Genomic DNA, 16,302 nt, shown 5'->3' on the forward strand with positions numbered 1-16,302 from the left:
CTGTGAACAAGGCCGGAACAGTGATGCCAGCGCCGTTTCCAAAAACAGCACGTTCAAGTTGAGCTGGATAAATCTAGTAGAACCCTCTGAACTGCTCTTCCTAATAGGCTTTGACGCAGTCTGTTGTCGCTAGTCTGAAGTGCTAGAGCGCCGCGCGTCGGGGAAGCGTACAGTTCACTCCCTTGCCACCAGGGCGGCAGCACCGGCGTGGGATAAAGCGCCCGCCGGCTGGACCCAGGTCACATTCGTCAAACAGGAGTATTCGGAGCGAGTGAGCTCGTGACAGCTGCGTGACGGGGTCTGGTGATAACGTGACCGGTCAAGTCCCGCAGGAAGCTCCAATGGCTCGTAAGTTTGCCATGCTGATGTTGTACACCGGGGACTGGGCTGTTCAGATGTCCAGTCAAGTCGGGTTTTCATTCGAATCCATTCGATCCGAACCTCTTATCCCTAACGTTGCTTCATCCTGCATCCTCGCGACGCCCCGCTTGTCCGGGGCAGGCTGCATGCGTCAGCCACGAGTGGGCCGCGAGCCCCGTGGGGAGGGGGATCCTGACCAGGTACCCAGCGCACGTGCGCGGGTTAAAGTTCGACGGTTGGCCCCCCAGGTGCGTGCAAGTTTGCCCCACCGTTAACCTGTTTTGTCATCCCTCAGCCCTGAAATGATCATTTCTGGTCGAAAGGGCTCTAATCCAAACAACCAACCGAATCCCTTTCATGCGTTGTATTCATTCCATTCTATCCATTCGGACGCCGAGAAAAGTTTCCTTGAGATGTGGTGGTCGCACGGAGTTTTAGGGAAATGCCTAGCAGAAGATGGGAGGATTTCTGCTCACGACTTTGTTCCCTGTTGTGGACTGCTTCATGCTTACGGACATGTCGAAAGGGATAGCGACTGAGGTTGGCGCGGATGCATTTTTCGATGCTGTGCGGTGATCGGAGACAGGTGTATCTTAGATATCCAGCTTTCCATTACATCGGCGCAGCTCAGAATCCTGCCGATAACGAACTGCTCGCTCCCCATGTGCGAAGAAAAATATCACGGACACATGCGTCATATTGAGAGGCAGCCTGATTAGCACGTATATGTACAACCCTTTTTTATAACTTTATTCCGAATGGTTTGCATGGGTGACTTCGGGTTCAGAGTACACGCCAAGCATAGCTTGCTGCGTGTACCCCGAACCCACCACCCAAGTCGTGCGGTCCAGTTCAACGGATAGTTTTGCCTCCGCCCTTTTGCCAGACAGGACTGCGGAGGTTTTTCCGTGCCGCACAATGCTGCGGCACGTAACGCTGCGTCCCGGGCCTGGGTTGACACTTGTTGGCCAGTTGCCAGCTGACCTTTTCACGCCAGGCAGGTCAAACAATGCGCCCACTCTGGGACTCGCACCCAGTGCCGCTGGATTACGAGTCCAGCATCTCCTCCTAGACCACGGGGGCGACAAGTGTAAGCGGTACACCAAGATTGGCATCCGTTCTCGAGTACGGTTTCGTTTTCCTCCATGGTCTGAGTCAAGCGATCTGTCATATTGATGGGGCAAAAAAGGCTGCGTAATGCCCAATGCTCGTGCAGTGCCATTGGGCTAATGCTGTATTTATCAGATGCCTTTAGCCCCGAGCATCGACATCCCGACGCGACGCAAGTTGCTAAATCCCTCTCCATTCATCAAACCGAGTATGCAGACTGTGCAATCGTTGTATTTCTTATCATCTGTATTCTGTGGTATATATGGAGAAATATGCTCCATTTGTTTGATATACATCGTGGCGAAAAAAGAGAAGAACGATTACTGAGTTTATCATCAGTTATCACCCACCCCGTAGTGAAGGTGGGGGAGTGCCCTACCCCTCCACTCCCCCATTTGGTATGCGCCGAATCTCAGGAGCAAAAATATGGTCCGTCCTGTTTCGGGACTGTCAACCCGACCGCCAGCACCACCTGCGGGGCCCTCGCTCGTCAACTCACCTGCTCGTGCCGTGAAATAATGAACGGATCGAGGCGTGCGTGCGCGAATTGCGAACCCAAACCATGCGACTCGGTACCCGCACCACGAGCCTCGTGCATACTGAGCAGTTCGAACCGCCTGATTCGGACGCAAACCGAGCCTTCGATGCTGGCAGAGTTCGCTGATAATCTCCTCCGGCGGCGGTTTGTGCGGTTCGGACGGATTGCTTCACGCCAGCCCGGCTAGCCCCGTCATAAATCCGGCTCGGCGCTCACCGCAGCCTGTTGCGGTTACGACCAGTCGTCGCTGGCGGAAAGGTCACGGAAATTGCGTTCGGAATGTCACGTGAGAACGCCCTCGTGGGAAGTCGTGCGTTCTCGTTGGCGCTGTGCTATGTGTCATTTGTACGGCACGGAACTCGAGCTTGGAAGAGCACGCAAGCATATGCATCTCGTCAGCAGACAGTTCGTGCCAGGTTTCACGTATTGAGCAAGGCCTCCGCTTGAGGCTGAACCTGGCGAGAAAACGACACATCCAGCCACCAGTAACTTTGTGAACGTGGCCACACTGTGCGCAGAGCTGGTGCCTTTATGACACGGTTGACGGGCATGTAGCAATGTGGAGGCTTTGCATAGTTCAAAACATAGTTTTGGAGCCGGGCCTCTGCTTTAAAAACAACTTAACAATTCAGCATGAGATATGTTTTGGGTGCATTGTTGCTCCCGGCGGTGCACACAGAGGAACGAATCAGCACGTCTTGGAACCCCAGACACTGATCGTATTTGCATTTGAGATCTCTATCTATGTGCTACGATATCATTTAAGTGGACTCCTCTTCCAAGCGTGATCATTTCACTAGATGATATGCTTAAATGCGATGCTATATCTACCGCGTGTTACCGCACGGAGAAGCCAACCTGGAGGCATTCGCGGATAATATCTAACTTACCGAAGCCACCGGCTACTAATGGCACTGTAGCCAAACCCAACTGTTACAAATTCCAAAACAACTGTACATATTAGCTATTAAGCAATTTCCATTATTTTGCTATTTAGTTCCAAATCATTGAGGGGTTCAGGAAAAGCTCACATCTAAACTTTCCGTGGTTTGACTGTATGTGACTGGGGCAAATAATGGCCAAAGCATGTGGAAGTAGGAGCATTGTGTAGTGTTTCTAGAAGAATCTGCCCCACGTTTCGTACATATCTTATCCATACCCGTGGCAAACCCTGCTACTCTATCAAAACTTGTGCCAATTCTAACCCGTTACCTGTCTTACACGGGCACCCCACCAAACGTTTGAAGTCATCCAAAACACATCTGCAGCAGCTATGTTTAATAATGCCAATTCATTTGTTAACCCCAATACCTGAAATTCTGCCAGTGTTTCTGAAAACATTGCTGTAGGAGTTACATATTTCCTTGCGCAATAAGTTCTTGCAATGCGAATAATCGACCTTCCAAAATCAGACAGTATTTGTTAAATAAAGATACTGAGCATTCACTGAGCTCATCCGTGATCAAGAGCGCTACTGGAAACGTCAGGGCTTTTGACGTTTGCAAAAGAAGTCAGATTGAAGCCGAAAGACAGAAGTCAATTGAATTTGTTCACTCAATTGTTGTGTTGCCTAGGAAAGTATCTCAGAGATGTATGGCTTCATCTAACACTCCGTTGTTGGATCAGATTAAACGATTCCCTAGAAATTGCCTTCGCTGAAACCATGGCCTGGCCTTCACCTGCCATAGGTCAGCGACATTACAAGTTAGGTCTAAGTTTTGATGCCAGACGATCTGCTATTCAACTGTCTATAGCTAAGCAAAATTTGGCGCGCCTACGCCGCGCCGTTCGGGAGCCATATTGGAAAAACATTCGTGAGGTCAATTTGACCCCTGCCCGAGCGTGTGTTAGTCTAAAACTTTGCCGTAAGTCTTATGTAAGGCCTGCAGTTAAGTGCCGTTTCCCTAGATGTCTGATTCGCAGATTAATTTTCCATTAACATCGAACGCTATAATGGAGTGGTTGAAATTAAGTTTAGATTACGCAAATGTTGCTAATTTATGCATCAAGTAGTAAGTTTCAGTGCTTCCAAAATGTCCGGAGCATTTTGCTTCACGCACTGCTTGAGGCTTTTTTTAACTGATGTCTGGCACGCCAGCCACCCACAGGCCATAAGGTTCTTCTTTTTGGAAAAGCGCATTGTTTGTTACGGTCAAGCTTTGATGGTGCCGTGGTGGCAGCACCACGGCAGCTGCCGCGCAGTAAATTGCTTGTTACGAGCAAGCTTTCATGGTGCCGTGGTGGCAGCACCAAACGGCAATTGCAGCTGCCGCGCAGTAAATTGTTTGTTAAGGTCAAGCTTTCATGGTGCTGTGGTGGCAGCACCAAGGCAGCTGGCGCGCAGTAAATTGTTTGTTACGTTCAAGCTTTCATGGTGCCGTGGTGGCGGCACCAAGGCAGCTGACGCGCATTAAATTGTTTGTTATGGTCAAGCTTTCATGGTGCTGTGGTGGCAGCACCAAGGCAGCTGGCGGGCAGTAAACTGAGTGTCTTAATACTGTGTCGCCACCGACTGTGTTAATAGCCTCAACTAAACTAGGTGGCAATTAAGTAAATGCATAGTTTCCCATGGATCTGGTTTCCTATTTAGTTGTGTTTCGTTTATTGCAATGCTGGACTTCCTTAAATATGCATCTGCTGCGGTTATCCCAATGCTTTAAAATCAAGGTTAGAAACTTATTTTAGGTTACCATTAAGCCTTTGTAGGTACTCAAGCCATAAAAACAGCACTGATACATCACTATCCGCTTTGATATTGGTTTTGGTCATCCATCCCGGAACCAGAGAAATCCCCACAATTAATTCTACCAAATCACTGCCTATGCTTTGCTTGGAGTCCGTCCGTGTTGAGTCTTTGCCCGACTTCGGACAGCGCTGAACGGGCAATCTCGCTTCCAGGAGTCGCCGTTCCCCTGCCGCTGCTGATGCTGCTGCTGCTGCTGCCGTTGCTCTCCGGCACGTCGGCCGGGGCCGCCTCACTCTCCGAGTCCGCCAGCGTCGTCAACTTGGTGACGGATGTGGTGGCGCGCGCCACCACCGCCTCCGAGGTGCTCACTCTCAACCTCACCAACCTCATCATCCTGGTGGTCATCAAGGCCATCGTCATCGTCTTCGGCATGTTCGCCTTCGGGGGCGGCTTCAACCTGTTCGGGAACACATTTGGCAGGTGAGAGCGTCGCAATCGGTGGCGAACGTTTGGATAGAATGGGAGGAAGTGCCTTTCCAGTTTATCGTTTCCACATCCAGCCTTATCCCAGCACCAGCGACTGTGTTCGGCGTTGTAAAAGGGTAACCTGTCTACGTGCAGATGGACTATCCTGTGTGTGCATTTGATTCAGGTGCCATGAAGAGATTTGGCGGCTGGACTGGGCAGCATGATTGTTTTTTCTCAAATATAAAGTTACTATTATCATCGCCTTTAACCGTTTCTGATAAGATATGCGGCGCATTTGAAGCAAACACTGTAGCACAACACTTCAAAACGCATTTTACAATGTCTAAAAATGACGCTAACATTTGACGCTGTCATCGATCTTGGTGAAGCAATGTTTGCCCGATATTCGGAGATAGTGGAAGGAGATCTCACGAGAACATTGAAACGAAGCCATGCTAGTGGTGCTCTCGTGCTTATTTCGCACGTGATCCCCTGTTCTGCGCTGCCCTGAAATGGAGCGAGCTGCTCCAGCAGTGCCGGACGCGTCGTACGCTACCTTGCCCGCAGGTCTGCTGACTCGCCGGAGTCGCAGCCCTGGCTGGACCGGCAGGACATGCTGCTGATGCTGACGTACCTGCTGAGCTCGGACGGCGCCGGCTACGGCTGTCTGGACCGGGTGGCCTGCGAGCAGCCCGACCGCGCCAAGCAGTACATCACCGCCGGCAAGATGCTCTTCAGCGGCGCGAAAATGGTGGACGGGTGAGGCCGGGATGGGGACTGGGACCGGTCAACCCCGCTGATTGCCGGAGCCACCTTCCTGCTGTGAAGGAGTGTGGCGTCATCAGCTGGCTTCAGGGTCGGACCGAGAATACGTGTCCCTATGCAGCAGTGCGCGTCCCCGTTCATCCAAACGGCGCTGCTGGTGGTGGACTGTTCTCGACGCCAAGCGTGGTGGAGGACCCCGTGCCACCGAAACACGGCCGACGTCCTGGGGAACACACATGATGGGTACGCCATCAGTCACATGATATTTATAGCTTAATATTATGCAACAATACAGCATGGATTTTGAGACTATGTGATGGCAGTGGCATCCCGCGCCTTCGCGATGATCTCTGCAAGGTTTTGTCGGCACGTATTAGCGCCATAGGTTAAGTCTTTACATAAGAAACGCATGCTCGACGGTAATGCGTTTATGTAGCCGCACTGCCTCCTTTGAACCCACTGTAAAAACTGCCGACACCGTAAAGTGGAAAGTGAGACGAAGTTCAAGCCTAGGTCACAGCGTGTCAGTTAGCCTTGCAGAATGCTTTACGGTATTCTCGTGATGTTTTTTTTTCAGTCGATGTCCTTTCCGCATGCTAACGCATGCTTACTGCGTCCAGACCGGGACAACTGCTAGGTAAACCTGAGGCCAATTAGCCCTGGCCTGTATCAGAAGAGTCGGTATTTCACGAGTGAGGGCAATCATAATGCCACCCGTGAATTGCGTGTATCATGGCAGCCCCTAGAATGGGTACAGACAGACACTAGGGAAGCAAATGAATGGCGTGACAGCCTTGATGTCATTTGTGAACCATGAAACCGCAAAAATCATCATTTTCTGATACATTTCGCCTAGTTACAGGCTTTGCAGTCTGGGCTAAAAGCGCTGAAGTCCTTTCGTTTCTGTGCAGGGGTCAAGAATACAACATGCAGCCCGCTAGTCCGTATAAGTCGATGGATTTCCGGTGGCTTTAAAGTCACGATAAGTGTCTCATTGAGTCCACTCACCGGAAAATAGCCCTGGCATATATGGGTCATACCTCTTCTGCATGTACAAATAGAGCTCTTTCGACATCAGCTATGTGGCAAAGCAGAGCATGGTGTCCACAGGTGTGCTGGCTACACGCTTTTCCAATTATGGCGAAACCATAGCGCGCGCTCACCAAACCGCGCCCGCCTCACGCGTGCACTATTTCGAGCCCGTCGGCGGCACAACATTGCCCCACGGGACTGCGCCACTGTCGCCATCGCATCACAAGCGACTCCAACTGCATCCCCGCCCCTCTCCGCTACCCCTCTTCTAGCCCGCGGGCATTTGCTCGGGCGCGTTCCGCCGCGTGCCCCGGGGCGGTGGCGTGCCGTCGGGGTCACGACCCGTGACCGGCGTCGACACCGACAGCGCCGAAAGTAAAAGTGCCGCCGGCGACGCGCCATTGTGCCCGGCGGGCGATGGCTGGATGCACGCTCTAACAGCCGCGGGCGGCAGATGGCGCGATAGGTCAGTGGAGGCGCCGCGGGGCCACTTTCACTGGCGGCGGCGGCGCTTCTTGTGGCCGTGGGCGGCGGCCGTGACGGCGGAAGGCCGGTCGGAACAGGAACTGGCCAGGTGGGAGGGGCAGGGGAAGGGCGAATCTCCGGACGTGGACTGCCAGGAGAGGGCGCTCTCGGGTCGCCGATGTGGGAGGGGTGGCGACTGGACGGGGTGAATTGTTGGACAGCGATTGGCGTAAGGCAGTCAGGATAATAGTAGACGACTGTAAACTGGCAAGAACATGAGCGCATTAATGGAGCAGGGCAAAAAGGCGTCCTTTTTACGGTTCACCCATCCTAGTGCGAACAGAAAATGGATACAAAATGCTGCTTTTTAAATCTAACAAATGCCGAACAATGGGAAGCTGACACTTTGCGTTCTCTCTTCTGGCATAAAGCTGCGGAAGGCAGCGCTGTCAGAATAATAGTACCGCTAGCGCGCATTTGCTCCCCATACCATGCGTGCCAAATAAAAAAATTTGTATAATCTTAACAGGTAAAGAAGAGGTTCTTCGTGAATTATAAAAATACGGAATACATGCAAGCAGTATTACGCGACCATTTACGTTTTGAGTTAAGGACAGTGTTTTTCTAAAGCCATAGCCCCATTAAGTCCTACACTGTTTTCTGCATAGCTTGGGCGCGGTTTCAGGCGGGGCCGTCGCGAAATTTTGCGATGAGGCTCAAAATATAGCCAAAGAGGCTAACTGAGGTTGAACCAAAGGGAGATCATGTTCTCCAGGTTCAAAACATAATCTTCCCGATATATGGGTGTTTTTGCCATACAAGCTGCAAGTTCTTGGCAACCTGTCTTTTGCCAGAATTGATCTCTAAGCAGGCTAAAAAGACAATGAGTGGAACGTGATACTGGTGTCCGAGAAATTTAAACAAATTATCGAATTGCTGTTGTCTCCTGGTCGTCCGGTGTTCGACCTCTGTTAAAGATGTCAGAGCAGGAGTGTAATTTCCCATTCAGCTTATGGGCCTGCATGCTTCCGGTTTTGAAAAAGTGGGCTAAATTTATGGACGAACCCGTGTGTTGGTGCACTGGGGGATGATAGCTTTCGTCATTTTGCACAGCGCAGCCCCAACTCACTGCGCAGAACTAGGCCTCCGCACCAAAACAGCTTAAAGTAAGGACTCAGGAAGACAGGGCTTCCACAGACGCTTCAGCTGTCCCATTACATCGACAGACCAAATGATGTGAAATATACAAGTTTTATCTGTACTTGTATAACGTCATGCTTGCTTTCGGCATTTCTGAAGAGCTACCTTTACCAGAATCATGGTGGCTGCATGTTGCGATGTTTAGCAAGCACCTTTGTGGCGTTACAAAACCTTGCAATGTTGCAAAAGCCGTTTGTTCAGAAACGTGGAGTGCAGCAATGCAATTAACTATGATCAGTATATTATCTTCTACCCCGTCGGATGGCAACTCGTGGTCGGACAATCTTTCACGCACGATAGATCGCTGTTGCTGCTTTTAGTGTTTCGTATGGACGTGATAGTCATGCATCTACGGGTCGTGCTATTACACCTATTGTCTGCCATGTGCTCTGCAACAACGATTCGCCGTGTTTTGTGTCGTCCTGTAATGTAAATTATCTCTAGCTATTTACTTTCTGCCATTTTGCCATAACATCACATGTTGCTTGAGTTCAGCAACAGATGGCACCACAGTATCCCTTGGGGATATCGGAAGCATATCTCCGACTTCCTCAGTTATCGACAGTTACAAAGGTCTTTCAATCAGGACGTTTTCCAGGGGTTTAATGCATTACACGGCCACGTACTTATGTTCCTGCTGCGTGCATCAAACAACTCTGGTCAACATTAGCATGTGCATTGACAGCTTGTAAAGAACTGATTACACATGTCCCATATTTGCGGTCATGCATTACACATCAAGCATATATGTCTCATCTATGCATGCATCTTGCATGCACACATGAATGATACACGAAAATCTTCCACTCATCAATCTAACTGACGCTCGCCGTTCTTCTCGCAGGATCCTACCAGTGGACAGCAAGTACGAGGAGGTGCTGGACGGCATGCAGAAGGCGGTGTACCACGGCCAAAGCGGCGGCGTGTGCAGCCTGCGCTACCGCTGCTCGGAACACTGACCCGTCCCCCACCTCGTCCTCCTCTCTCCTTTTGCTACACTGTCTTCGACAGCAGCCGGCGGCGGTAGCCCCCTCGCTGTGGCGGCACCCAGCTTTGCTCCGACAAGGCGGGACCAGCGCTGGGCGAAATCAACGCTGGGCGGGACCAGCGCCGGAGGAGCTCGCGTTGCCTGAGACGTTCCCAGCGCCCTCTTTTAACACGGAACTGTTGATTGATAACGCGGGTGAGCCCGACCGTTCGGCGATCGTGGCGCGTAATGTCCGCTTTGGCAGCTGGCTGGCAGCACGCCGTGGCGGGGGTCCCGACAGAAAAATGGCGCGTGCTTTGGGGCAGAGCGGAGCCTGTTGCCAGCCGTGAATCATGAATATGTCCTGAAACGCAACAGGTTAGTTTTTCTAGGACTGCCACGTTTTGGAATAGCTTCTGTGCCGTGCAAGAGCTGGAGAGTTCGTTTTTAAAGCGGAATATCAACACAGTTTCTAAGCGGCATATTCGTCTACCAACAAAAATCTGCAGATGCAATGTCGCAGCGTTTATCCAAGCCTACTCGCCGCAGTAACGTAGATCAGAGTAAAATGTGTATACAAGGCATCAGTCAGGATCGCCGTTTCTCTCATGCTTGGTGCGATATGTGTACATACATGCCGCGCGTGTTCCGCTCATGTGGGATCTATTTATTGTGCATATGTACAGCGTTTCAGAGATTCGCACTAATCTTGTTCATCACTGAGACAGGCTAAGTCAATTAAATAAGACCCCACCGTAACCTCCTTTGGCGGGCGTACACGAACATTGTCACCAGCCGTGTGCGTAGCTGTGAAAGTGCGTGGTGATCTTTTTTTACGATTTCTGCTTGACATTTAGTTGTACTTGTACTGTGAATACTCAATTATTACTTCGACTGTGCGTGTATTGCCTTAGGCGTGAAATGCAATGTCTTGCGTCGTGCATATTTCCGAACGGCTTATCATAAGGAGACGACTGAAGTGCTTTGGCAGTTACGGCAGTTGCTTGCTTATGATCTGTTTGACCAGTGCGGTTTGTTTACGTTTTCTGCCGTTGTGTTACTTTGCTGGTGTCTGTTACTTTGTGCGAACCTGTGCTCACATGATCAAGTTTTGTGGACATAGTGATTACAAAATGAAACTGTGCGACTATTGCGTATTGCTTGTTACATAATCTGTCCAGCGTTCACGCCGGCTGGCATCTTTCGTCAGTGCTTAGTGAGCCGTTTGCGCAAATGGTTTGTGTTGAATCATTGACTTTTTGTTGGCAGAATAGATCATGGTCGGAATATACGGCATCGCCACAAAGCATGTGACTGGCACATCATCACTTCGACACGGAGGTCCTCAAAACCAAACCTTCAGGAGTGAGGACGCATGGCAGTCGACTGTGAAAGGCCAGTAGGCTGCTGGGGATATCACCATCTCAACACACCCGCACACCGTCGGCGTCGGCGGCAGATGCGCCAGACACGACCTGACCTCGCGCCCCGCGTCTGACCGGCCCAGCTGCCCGACGCTGCGCCGGAGGGGGGGGGGTGGTACACCGGGTCACAGCAGTCGCCGGTGAAACCCCGCGCGGCACACAATGGCGCTGGTGCGACAATTAGCAGCGTCTAGACGCCGTGTCGACGGGGACCATTGTCCATCCGCGCCCTGGCGGCACGCGGCCTGGGCATTGTTTACACCCGGCAGGCGCTGGGCGCAGCTGATAGCCGACGCTGGCGTCATGCGTCATCGCTGGTGACGACCATGGTAGTCACTATAATCGCGGGGCATTCGCCGCTGTGTGCAGCTGCATTCGTCATGGATAGTGTCGTAACACTTCACGTCACGTACCGCGATAACGGAAACGGTCGCGCGCGGGCGGGCGTTGGAATGGGCAGCGGTGTGGCTCGAGTTGATTGGGGCGTGACAAATAACATGCATGACATGCGGACTGTAAAAAGGCGGGGAAGTTAAGGAGATAAGAAATGTCACTCGTATCGTAGTGCCCTTCTTGATCACTGATGATGAAGCCGCGCAGTTTGTCGCAAATGATTGAGCAGGCTGGAGGCAAAGCGCAGTTTTAAGCAAATCGTGCCTAAGCAACATCCATGTTAAGGGGCTCTTTATCCTAAACAACCTGGCGTGGATGAGGCTTTGCATCTCTCTGTGACGATTTCCATCGGTGAAGAATGCAGTGCGGCAGGCATGGCAGGGGTCCCACCCAATCACGTGAACACAACTGTGGAAAATCAAATTCATTGGGCGAGACTTGCCACGGGAGCTCGGTCACCCGAACGTGAGCTAGCGTTCTTCGTTCTCCCGTGTGTTTTCCCTAGGCTTGTCCAGCATTCTCTCCGTGATAACGTCTCTTGTTCTCTTCAGTGTTTATTACGACCCCAATATTTATGTGAATCAGATCATGAAGCTGCTGGAAAGCAAAAACACCCTGGAAGCGGAGGTGGACAGCGTAGTCTTCAGTGCCTGATGTACCTTCAGAGCAGGTTCGGCCTGTAAGTTCAGCTCCTGACTGTGGAACACCTTGCCATTAAACTAGAGGATGCCACCCCATTCCGGCGGATAAGTAAAATATCATGTTTGGATGAGGGGGGGGTTACGTTCAGTGGAATGACATCTTTTGAAGTGTGGTACGAGGCAAGCGAAAACAGTAAAAACGCCATGTGGATTTTTTTTAATCGGCATAAGCGAACGGAACTCGTCGTCATCCGGTGCCAATGGGAATAGGGCGTCGTGTGCTGGGACTTTACGACGCACTCAGAGGCTTAGGCTATATGAGGTCGCCTGCGTAGCATCCTGGCAAGAAGCGCGGGCACCACGGAAAATCAAACACAGCGGCCATCAATGCATTGCAATATCCGACTTTTATTCGGTTGGGAGCCGTAAGTGCACTGATGTGCAGCATCCGCACACCAGACGTCCATCGCTGGAATATCGCCTGACTTCGAGCCTGCCGAGGACGGACCGTTTTAATGGGTCAGCGATTTAAATTTGGAATAGCTTACATTCCAGGCGACCTTGGCTGCTGTATTTGGAAATAAACGGCAACAATTCGTGTGGAAATTGCTTACAAAAGAGAGCTACGCACCAAAGAGAGCACGCAGATGTCACGACCCGGCCCATCTTGGTCCAGGCCATAGTGCTGCTGGTTTCGGGAAAAACGTTTGGGGCTTCTCGGTCTACTGCTGGCATACCTATGGGTCGCACAGCGTTAAGATCGCCCAATGATTTGAGAGAAGGCATATGCACCCACACCGCACTGCTTGTTTAATGTTTTATCTGCTCTAGTTACCTAGCTTTATCATTAAAAACGCCCATGAATGCATGGAACAATGGTTTTGAGCGATTGTGTGTGAGGGTGTGAATACATTAACAAGCACTTTTGCCGGACCATTTGCTTATTTGTGTTATCTGTTAAAGTTAGTCCACACTTGGCCGTTGAGATTTGGACCCGTGCTTGTCAATTGTTCTTCAGCATGTTCGCGATTTGAAAATTGTGCGTTTTCCCATGTTTATCGAGTGGAGATGTAATGGCAATATCAAAACGTTTACGTGTTGAAATGTGCCTTTGATCAGGAAGCCTGCGTGTAAGTGTTTTGCAAACAATATGACACAGCTTTCAAATAACTGCAACTGTGTTAAAACCCGGTCAAAAGAGCCACTGGCCGGGGCCGAGCAGACCGCTGCAACTGCAAAAATCGCCGTTTAGCTCACGTTAAGACTAACTCGAGCTGTGTCCCTCGCTTTTGTACGATATCGAGGCCAGACGAGTGTAGTGAGGTAAGAGGTGTAGTTTCCTATGCCGCAATGGTGCGGTGTAAATATCCAGGTCTGCCTGGACCTTCGCCCCAACCTCCCAGCCGGCCAACACCTGCGCTCGCTGGTCGGGAAGTTGGGGCACCAGTCATGACTGGGAGTTCGTGTATGTCAGAAGCCGCCTGTGTAATAGACATTGATCGTTGAAAATAACAGTGGCTTCCTTCTTTGTGATCTTCCATGATGTGCTGTCAATCTTGCGCGAGAAACCCAAGCCTGTTATGAAGGGCCCAGGGATATGACATGGTATGTCAATATAGCGTAACTGAGAAAAAGAATGTTCGTGGGAGGCGATTTAGCGGTAAAAATGGCTCCTTCCATGAGTTTTTGCTTTGAAGTATTCCCTGATGATGCGTAGCACGTAACGCGTGTTCGGGAAAAGCAAACAATGAAAAGAAGTTCGATGGCGCTTTGTAATTTGCCTCCAAGCTACCGTGCGTTGATAAGACTAGTCAGTTAATTCATCAATTAAACAAGCCATGGTGGGCGACACCTGGCATTGTTGTGTGTGGTGATTGTGACTTAAAGCTAATGTCTTATATCTTGAGAATATCAGAGGCCTGATGAAACGTCGAATAAATTTAAGAAAGGCGACAGAAACGTTGTTTACTTGGACTTATCTCATTTTGAGTTTTGATTCAGTTCTTAACAAGCACAGCCAGAAAGCAAGCACTTAATACGCAAGATTGAAAGTACGTCTCGGAGGATCACAAACCACGATGCCGCTGTCGTTTCCAAAGAGCCAAGCGTGTATATATATATATATATATATATATATATATATATACATGCTTGTCTATATATATATATATAAACATATATATGTACATATATATATATATATATACATATATATATATATACATATATATATATATATATATATATATATATATATATATATATACATATACATATATATATATATATACATGTTGAGATATTTTGGCAGGACCCTTTCTTTTACGCATGTTCGATTACAAAAGACTGCTGACTCAGCATTGACGAGCCTTTTTATGCATCGCTCTAGTTTCCGGGCTTTTGACTCAGCATTGTCGTTTAGATTAAGTATAATTCACACAAATCGCTCATGTCTTCGTCGCTCATTACATTGTTATGCTTCGAGATCTTATCTCGACGTCGGAGAAGACTGAACGGCACAAGAAATAAGTTTTGAATTGCGTAAGTTGTTCAGTGCATAAGCGAGGAACCCAACTTTATCTCCATTCTCCTGGTTTTTTTCTCCGAGGAATAAGGCTAACACTACTGTCTTGTTATAGAAATAAGTTTTGAGTTTTAAAGGATGAAAATTGCGCACTACTGTCGGAACACATCTTTTAGTACGGAGAACACAAATGAAGCGTGGCTAATTGAAGTAGGACAGAATCCCATTTTTACTTTGATGCATGCAAAATATACTCGTAATGGGAACACTACAAAGACATAAACATATTGCCACAATCACATCAGTAGTGCTCACCGCCCACCACCTCATAGTTCAAGGGTTATACAAGAATTGGTTTGTCTGTTTAGGGCTGTAGGGAGTTCTTTAATGAACATGGTTCCCCAAATTTTACGGCGTCTTCTGTTATTGCGCGTCCGTAAAATGTCAGTGTTGTCTGTCAGTTGTTGTCGTGTCAATGTCCTGTCGTGTTCGTGTTGCACGTGGTGCAGAGGTACCCCGTCACGTCAGTGAATTGTCAGGCGTCGTGAGAGCGCCATCGTGGTCACACCAGTGTAGTGTACGGAACAAAGTTTGCAGCCTTCTATGTTGCATTTGAATTGATGTGCTACGTTGATGCGTTTTAGTTTCTCGGGTTTGTCCGGGCTGCTTCTCATAAGAAAGTTAGAGATTTTCTCATTGCGATGACACAGGACAATATCTATTCTGGGGGCGTTCTTGCCTTTTGCATGTCGAAAGATGATTCCCCGTAGAGCTTTTTCGTCTTCTGCGTGAGCGAATATCATTTAATTTTGATAATACAGTTTGGCGGTTGGTTGGTTGTCTTGTCTTGGGTTACTGTCAAAGTGTCTTGTCACATAACGTTGTATTTCGTTTTCAACGCCAGAATTTGAAAGAAAATGGTTGTTCACCGAGATATGTCTGCTTCTTACCAATGTCGAATGCAGTCCTGTCCAATCATAGCAGTGCTTAAATTTACGTCTAATGAATGACCTTGTGAGGCTAATGAACTATCTTTATTTGCGAATTTGTTTATGGGACATGTAAAAGCCGGCGCACAAGATGACGACATGAGACCGAACATTTACCGCCGCTATGTAGTCGATATCTTTGTGGTTGTTAAGGACATTGATCAACTAGAACGTCTCAAAAACACCTTCGAAGAACAGTCTGGTTTAAAATTCACAAAAAAACTAAGTGTGCAAAACATAATACCCTTCCCGGGTGTGACCGCTGATGGACAAGGGCAACGGTCTACAACGACTGTACGCGTAAAGCAGATTGACAACGGACGGTGCATAAATGCTGACAGTGAGCATATTCGACGCCACAAAATCAGCGTCATAAGGTCATTCTTTAGACGCGTATCTAAGCATTGCTCTGATTGAGCAGGACTGCATTCGGAGTTGGTAAGAATCAAACAGATTTTGGTGAACAGTGGTTTTTCAAATTCTGATGTAAAAAACGAAATACGACATGTGACAAGATGCTTTGACAGCAAACAAGACAAGGCAACCAGCCAACCGTCAAACTGCATCGTCAAAATCAGATGACATCTGCCCACAAATAAGACAAAAACCTTTACGGGAAATCATCTTTTGGCATGCGAAAGGCAAGAACGGCCAGAAAATAGAAATTGTCCTTTGTTATCGCTATGAGACAATTTCTAACTTTCTTGTGAGAAGCAGCCCCGACAAACCCGACAAACTAA

At 49.2% G+C, this 16,302-nt stretch overlaps 1 protein-coding gene across 1 annotated transcript; it reads left to right on the plus strand.

Annotated features, from left to right (window-relative positions):
* The first annotated feature begins 251 nt into the window (after window positions 1-251).
* LOC119093586 (uncharacterized) lies at window positions 252-9,801 on the plus strand. Its single transcript, XM_037216560.1, has 4 exons — window positions 252-348; window positions 4,907-5,174; window positions 5,730-5,921; window positions 9,469-9,801. Exons 1-4 carry the CDS (start codon window positions 342-344, stop codon window positions 9,581-9,583), a joined length of 582 nt encoding a protein of 193 aa, XP_037072455.1. The 5' UTR covers window positions 252-341; the 3' UTR covers window positions 9,584-9,801.
* Window positions 9,802-16,302: the final 6,501 nt, after the last annotated feature.

Source organism: Pollicipes pollicipes, unplaced genomic scaffold (assembly GCF_011947565.3).
Source record: "Pollicipes pollicipes isolate AB1234 unplaced genomic scaffold, Ppol_2.1 Scaffold_4002;HRSCAF=4701_pilon_pilon_pilon, whole genome shotgun sequence".
In the NCBI taxonomy this organism is placed as follows: domain Eukaryota; kingdom Metazoa; phylum Arthropoda; class Thecostraca; order Pollicipedomorpha; family Pollicipedidae; genus Pollicipes; species Pollicipes pollicipes.

Bases quoted from the DNA above. Each gene is read 5' to 3' on its own strand.
- LOC119093586 (XM_037216560.1), top strand. The intron at 5,175-5,729 runs GTGAGAGCGTCG...CCTTGCCCGCAG, and splicing joins TTCGGGAACACATTTGGCAG to GTCTGCTGACTCGCCGGAGT. The intron at 5,922-9,468 runs GTGAGGCCGGGA...TTCTTCTCGCAG, and splicing joins GGCGCGAAAATGGTGGACGG to GATCCTACCAGTGGACAGCA.